General features: G+C 32.5%; 1 protein-coding gene across 2 annotated transcripts in view; it reads left to right on the forward strand.

Moving 5' to 3' along the window:
* spg (dedicator of cytokinesis spg) overlaps nucleotides 1-7,504 on the forward strand; it is a 158,776-nt gene extending 151,272 nt beyond the window's left edge. For both annotated transcript variants that reach the window (XM_085952372.1, XM_085952373.1), the window contains 12 exons: nucleotides 32-160; nucleotides 443-637; nucleotides 746-887; nucleotides 1,328-1,494; nucleotides 2,230-2,337; nucleotides 2,443-2,550; nucleotides 2,639-2,841; nucleotides 3,269-3,355; nucleotides 3,833-3,938; nucleotides 4,094-4,155; nucleotides 5,171-5,247; nucleotides 5,922-7,504. In XM_085952372.1, coding sequence (XP_085808498.1) covers nucleotides 32-160; nucleotides 443-637; nucleotides 746-887; nucleotides 1,328-1,494; nucleotides 2,230-2,337; nucleotides 2,443-2,550; nucleotides 2,639-2,841; nucleotides 3,269-3,355; nucleotides 3,833-3,938; nucleotides 4,094-4,155; nucleotides 5,171-5,247; nucleotides 5,922-6,376 — 1,839 coding nt within the window. In that variant the 3' untranslated portion in view covers nucleotides 6,377-7,504. The remainder of the gene's footprint in view (nucleotides 1-31; nucleotides 161-442; nucleotides 638-745; nucleotides 888-1,327; nucleotides 1,495-2,229; nucleotides 2,338-2,442; nucleotides 2,551-2,638; nucleotides 2,842-3,268; nucleotides 3,356-3,832; nucleotides 3,939-4,093; nucleotides 4,156-5,170; nucleotides 5,248-5,921) is intronic.
* The last annotated feature ends 383 nt before the right edge of the window (nucleotides 7,505-7,887 follow it).

Raw genomic sequence — 7,887 nt, forward strand, 5'->3', positions numbered from 1 at the left:
AATAACACTAATAGTATTTTGATGTTTCCAGTTGTATGCAGATATGCTGAGTTGGGATAGCAGTAATACCGTAGCAGATCCTAATCATCCAAACACCTCAGAATGGGAGCGGAAAGAGATGCTTTACCATAAAATTCTGCAATATTTTGACAGGGGAAAGGTACTTGAGCTATATAGCCTTACTATTACAACATCATGGCTGTGTATGTCTTAGCAGCAATCAGCAAATATCTATACCCAGTGGTGTAGTAGTAATAAAACAGTAGTGTAATAAAGGTGAAACAATCACATACATGAGAAAATCATGTACTTATAATATGTATTATGTTCAGACCGGGAATCAAACCCGGAACTCTTGGTATGATAAGCCAGTGCCTTACGCATCGGACTACAAGAGTCATCATTACATATCGTATTGTATTTGAATGTTTCTTTATTTCAGTGTTGGGAAGCAGGAATACCTCTTTGCAAGGAGTTGGCTGAATTATATGAAACTCGTTTGTATGACTATGGAAAACTGGCTCACGTATTACGTACCCGTGCAAGATTCCATGAACACATCCTCACTCAACTCAGGCCTGATCCGGAGTATTTCCGAGTCGGCTATTATGGACAAGGATTCCCATTGTTTGTTAGGGTAAGTGACAACTGATGTTTTAATTTAATATGTTCTACGATCATTTCTAAAATCGTCTTATTCAAATGGAACTGTATTTATTGAACTTCATTTTCTTTCTTTCTACAGAACAAGCAATTTGTATACCGAGGTCTTGAATACGAAAGGATTGGAGCCTTTACAGCACGATTACAAGCGGAATTTCCCACCGCTCAAATACTCATGAAGAATTCACCACCTGATGATGCCCTTTTACATTCTGATGGACAATGTAAGCTATCATTCAATCAAAGAAAACTACTCAACCTAACTCCTTGTTTTGTTATACTGTTTGCAATTAATTTGAGGCATTTGAAAAGTTTTTTGCCTCATATGGAGGACAAAATAATTCCGATTCCTCCGTAGATTCATCACTTGCAACTCTTTAGTATACGGGTACAGAGGATACTTCATGTCACTATAGATAAATGACGGCAGAGCAAGTCAAGATTCTTTTTTTTTACTTTCAAACTCTTTCTTTAAGCACCAAGATGCATGGTTGCTACATCAGTCCCATGCAGCTTCGTTTCGGGACAAGAAAGTATGGCACTAAAATCTTTTCATTGGAAGGTACCCGTGCATAAATCGCGGATGCATATACATGACCGATGGAGATATGGTAATTCAAATCATTGTCTGCGATTATTTATTATTGTTGATGTTAATTTTTAGTTATCCAAATCTGCAATGTCCGCGGTGTGGCAGCTCCCGGCGCTGGTGGGTTGGCTCCGTCGGCTCCTGAAGTCCTCACTCGGCATTACCTCTCGCACCATCTCAAGACTTTCCACTGCGATAGACCTAAACACAAAGGGACTGTCGATAAAGACAATGAATTTAAGGTATGTACTGTCTTCTTGCAATGAAAATTTGACACTTTGTGTTGATTTGAAATTTAATGTCTGTATCAGTACAGAGAAATAATTACGTCATAATACAGCAATACTTTGCGCCATTCTGGTAATTGATTCCGATGACATCCCAGATTACTTGAAACCATTGAAACCAGACTCTTCAAGGAATTAAGTGTATAAAAAAAATGTAACTGGATCTAAGAACATTTTTTTGTTCTTTATATTAACAATATTTTATGATAATTTCATATTAAACAAGATAATTATAAAATATTAAATAAAATATTAAATAATTAATAAATATAAAATTAAAAAATAATAAAATGAAACGAATGAATTAAAATATTTTATTTATGAATAATTCAGTAAAAAATACTTATATCGAGCTATTGTTCTGTTAGCCACTTATGAATGTTTCTTAGTCACAGAAACACTTTTATATATACTTTTTGCACTCATAGTTATTTACAAAATGGTTGATTATAACTTTAAAAATGCTATAAATGATGACTAAAATGACTAATCAAATAAGTACAGTCCTACAAACTTATCTGAAGAACGGTCAACAATGGAACTACGAGCTAGGTACCTTACAGATTCTGTCCAGTTGCGAGTCTTGATTGGGTAGTTTTCGACTGTGGCTCCCCCATCAATTCTTCAGATAAGTTTGTAGGTCTGTACAATGATGTACTATACAATTTTATTATTCCCATTCTTTTTCAGACCCTCTGGATTGAGCGTAGTACCCTCGTCATCGAAAATGAACTCCCAGGCATCTTGCGCTGGTCCGAAGTAGTACATCGGTCAATGGAGGAGATTGCACCTATCCAGGTATGCCCATTTATCAATCGTAGAATATAATATATGTAATCAATTTTTTAACATATTACGTATAATCTTATGTGTTCCTAAATCAATTTTGATTTTTATTTTTAGTATGCCTGTGAAACAATGGAAACTGTTGAAAAAGAACTCAGACAGCTGGTCGCATTATATACAGCAGAACCTTCCCGAAATATTAATCCATTTTCAATGAGATTACAGGTAAAGTAAACATTAAATTTTAAGCGCATTAAAATATTCGATAGTGGTACTTTGAAGTGTTTCTAAGGAATAATTGATTATTTTCTAGGGCATTATCGATGCAAATGTTATGGGCGGTCCGAGCAAATATCAAGAAGCCTTTCTGTGTAACGAGTTCTTGGCTTGTTGGCCTCGCCTCAGTAATGAAGTGGCAAGATTGAAAGCTCTGTTGGCTGCTCAAGCTAGACTTCTGGAAGCTGCTTTGGCTCTACACGGCAGACTGGCACCACTGAGTGTTCAACCACTGCACAGGTACGGCAACAATGCTGATTTTTAGGCCTTTCAAAAATATTGTTTGCTATAAATTGTTATCAGATTGCAAAATGGATTATTCTGATATGTACCTAGCAGTCTTTGCATCTTTTTTATGTTGATTGTGGTACTGATTCTCAAGAAGCTGATAGGTATCCTAATCCAAAAGCATTAAAGATGGTCTGGTGTTTTATCTTAACTAAACGAAACTTAGCTCACTAAAGATGCAACCTATTGTGGGCTCGTTTCACACTACATATTATTATACTAATAATTAGATATTTTTCATGTGGTTATGTCATAGTAAAATGTAAATTTGGAATACATTATATTATAAAACATCAAAATCAAAAACAAAAAAAGTATTTGTGTTGTTGGTTGTGATTATTCGTTATTTATAATCATTTATTTGAAAAATTATTTACAGACGTTTGCTTGAAAGATTCGGCCAATTGAAGCAATCGCTCGGACCAATTGCAAAAATGAAACGGCAACAGTCAGAGAGTATTGTCAAGTAAGCAAAAATATTTTTTTCAGATCAACATTCTATTTCGCGGTAAACTATTTATTCGAACAACTTTAGAAGCTGAACGCCCCACCGAAATCAATCCAGTACTGGCATTTGACGATTAAATATAATGAGTTAGCTGCAATTTCTCTAATATTAAAGTTTCATTTATTTTGTGTTTAGACTACCTTTAAAAGTTTACCTACCAAAAATGTTGTGGGTCATTTCCGAGAAGGTCGCACCGTGCACCTCGCTGGAGACGTCTTTGTGGGAAAGAGAAAGCCATCGATGAGCGGGTTGGCCGGGTTACCTATGGCAGTCGGACTTTTACCTTCACGTGGTCGATACCTTATCGGCTGCATTCTAAATAACTGTACTCATGTCTGTATCCTTGATCTTAAAATAAATACCGTTCTCCGTAACAATAATTGAAGTTACTTGTATAATTATTATTGTATGTATAATTTCTATGTATTTTTCCAGCACTCCTTTGCCACCATTGCCTGTGGAGAGAAGAGCACAAAGCCTCCAAACCGAATCAGTGGAGGTTCCTAATTATGAAGATGCCCATCTTTACACTAAACCTATTGTAAGTGTAGAGCTTTGACTTACATACTTATACATTTTGTTAATTATGTACTGTGTCTATATCTTAGTATTGGCATATTTATACTTCTGTCTAGAAACTGAAATTCATTAATTATTATTGATAATAAATATACAATATTTTTTTTTCATTTGCAGTACACCTCAGAATCAGTGGATGGAATATCACTACCTGTTCGCCCACCTACAAGACTGTCAAGGTTTGTAATGTACAATTTATAATTAAATTAACTTAACACAATTTTCTTTAATTAATAATATTCTTGTGTAAAAACAGCATAATAGAGATATCTATCCTTTTAGGTTCTACAACCCTTGTCTACTCTATCTATGTACTCTGTCTAATTAATCCATCTCGAACGATCTAGCGCTGCTGCTCTCTAATTCTTTTGGCTGAGCATTTTCAAATCTCTACGCACACTCATGTTATTTCAGTCTCAGCCGTTTAGGTCTTTTTCCCCTTAGAGTATGCGTATATCGTCAGGTTTCTGGTCTTTCTGCATTCACATACATAATACTCCTCTCGCTTTTAATGCCTCGATTTCTAACATTTTTTCACCAGAGATTAAAATTTCCCACTCATTACGAAAGTTGTTCCAAGCATTAGTTTTTAAGTAGGTATTATCTTATTTATCTGTTTTAGTGTAAAATCTCTTGAATAATCGAATATGTGGCCGATCCAACGCAGCCTTTGCTATTTATATGGCACATGATTGTTTCATTCCCATAAAGTGAATATTATTGTTTCTTGTTATATTTCAACCTCCTAATGTTATTTTCGTTGATGGATCCAAATATTATAATTATAGAATTATATTAATTATATAATTTTATTATTATTGTAAACGAGTATAAATTTTCTACACTTGCTTAGTAAAGAACTAAACCAAATTTTAAATGTTGATTAATTTGACTCATCGACAATAGATGCCTCTAAAACTAAGATATAAAATTTTCTATTTATATAAGTACTATGTTCGATCCTAAGAAGGTCATAATTATTATGGACCTCATATTGAGGTTGTATCAACAGGTTTTATTTTACGAGAAGTAAAAGAAAACAACCTACATATTAGGTTCATACTTTGGGTACAAACACAAATTGAAAACAACATGTGAATGTTTGCCAGAACTGGGATTCAAACCTCGGCCATTATGGGTGCAATAACATTATTATATATTTATGCCTTTAATTGTGTTTTATTGTTAATTTAGGGATGTCGATAATGATGGCGTCTCACCGACAACTATGAATGACGTACCGGCTCCGCCTCTTCCGCCACGTTCCTCAAGTAAGCTTATCAACATAATATATATTCCTTTGTATTTTATTACGATAAAGAAAACTATTATGTTTCGTTAAGATGATGAGGCTTATAAATTTATTGTCAAATTTAAGCTTTAAACATATTTTAATCGATCAATACTAATAATACATACTAATAAATGTATTATTAACACCCATGCAAGTTAATATCCCAAAATATAGAGAAATATAATACAATATGTTATAAAAAATATATATACCACTGTTTAAATAATTACTGTAATAATTACATAGGTTTTTTAGAATATTTATTATTAATAATGTAATTACCATAATAAGTGACATCTAGTCAAGATGGAAGGTAATTTGTATTGGAATATATTCTAATCTTTCGTGATGATATGTTTCGTGTTATGGTCAATAGATGTCTCTATGAAATTGCAATTTTTAATATGAACATCCTTAATGATAAAATTAAGTACCTACGTAGGTGATTAAGTTATAATGCTGTCAATACTAAGTAGTTAATTCTGCTATAATATGATAATGGCAATGTTGATGTCACTGATACTATCATCGTGTCAAATAAAAATCTAATTAAGTGTCGTAATAAACTATTGCACTCAATGAGATTAATCTATGATATGACAATATTTAGAATTATTAGATGATGCAAATAAAAATATTGTTTCTTTTTAGTTTCCGATAAGCGTGGGTCAGTGGATACTATGCCTCCAAATGTACCGAAGCGGATGCACAAACATCCACAGCAGGAAGAAAGCAACGGACAATCGATCACTCCCGATCTCAGGGACTCAGGAATATCCACAGCGAGCTTGAGTGAACTTTCGGGAGCATTCAACAATCTTTCGTATGAGGAATACCACCCTGCCACGTGCCACTACAATTCGGATTCGAGAGATTTCAACAGGACACCGGACCTGAACGGCAGCTATGCGGCAGCCATAAATTCCAGTTTTAAACTCGATCAGTTCATGAATATCGTTCCCGATGCCGATTTGGAGATTGACGACGGTCCTCCTCCTATACCACCTAAAGCCGGCGCAATGGACAAATCTGAAAACGGTATCATCAACCCTGACGGATACACGGCACCCAAAATGAAGATGCAAGAAAACAATGATAATCACTGATTATAAGATGTAATGTGTATTCATTACTAAAAAAATACTGTGTTACTGCAATAAAAGTATCTGAAACTAAATTTAGAAAAAAACGTATTATTTTATGAAAATCATTGCTGGACAGATGTATTTTGGCACACTAAAGTATTTTATATAATTTAACATTCCATTGTTTATTTAAGGTAATTCAAAATCAATGATTTAATTTTATTGCAAGTCGTAAGCTATTTTTTTAATTTTTAAGTCATACTCATTTTTCTTAATCTTACTTATTTTATTCTTTATTTCGTGAGAAGTTTTGTCTTTTTCAAATATTTGAGAGGTAAACGAAACCGAGTAATAAATTTCCTTATTACCTACTCTCTGTTCGTCAAAACATCTCTAGCACCGCAAAATTATAAATTTTTGATACTCAATATTTTCAAAAGATGAAATAGCTGGTTCTTATCATCAATCCTTTCACGTTTTTACTCATGCAGTTTTAGTAATCAAATTTAATGCTTATGACATTTAAAAACAATTTTTTAAATCATAGCAGAAATTTTTCAAGTTGACAGCGGCAATCTCCTGGACATGATATTTTACTTTTTATAATGTATATTAAGTTTAGGTATAATATATTAATAGTTTCGGCTTTTGATAATATAAGTACACTTGTCATAAGCGGATTATAGTCATGCTAATCATTTAATTTTAAGTTTTTGGTGTATTTAATTAGTGAAATTTATGTGTTTTTAGTAATCTACGATAATTGACTATTTCATATAATTATAATGAAATTTACAATGTTGACGTTGCAATACATACTGTATTTTACCACGTTTTGTATCTGCGATATTTAAATGTATTATATTAAAATAACTGCTGAAATCATTTTTCAAATCAATGATCTTATAATTTAGAAGTATGTTTGAATTATTTATGATATAAATGTATATCGGTGCAATGCGGTTGTTTTTATTGAACAATGTATAACTAAGAAACTTTTAGACTGATTAATTTCCCTTGACTTCCATATGTTAACGCTACAATATAAAGTTTAGTTTACATAAGTAATTCTCATTGTTTTTTTTTTATAAGGGTTTTATCAAATTTGTTTCAAGTTTGACGAAAATGGGATTGTGTAATTGTAAATTCAAAAATATACAAAAATATTTTAATTGGTTTAAATTTTAATATAATTTATTACATTTTAATGATCATTTTAAAGTCATTGGTCCTCATTTCTACATGATACTGTAACAGAGATTTAAAAAAATAGCTTTTCATTTTTTTAATTGTTTTTTTTATTCAAGACTGAAGACAAGATTTAAAAATGCTATATTTTTCATGAAAAATATGTCATAGTTTGGAACAAATTTGTCATAGTTGTGCGAGTGCTTCGCCAATTAAGCTACTGACCCTAATTAGTATTAATTTGTGCAGAGATTTCTTAACTTCTGAGGCGGTTCCAAATTATGTATTTTTCTAATCTAATTAAATTATCGTAAACGATGAATCTCTTGAATAGATATTATCTG

This window comes from Rhyacophila brunnea, unplaced genomic scaffold (genome assembly GCF_057557595.1).
Source record: "Rhyacophila brunnea isolate RB1 unplaced genomic scaffold, BYU_Rbru_1.0 scaffold_3, whole genome shotgun sequence".
NCBI lineage: Eukaryota > Metazoa > Arthropoda > Insecta > Trichoptera > Rhyacophilidae > Rhyacophila > Rhyacophila brunnea.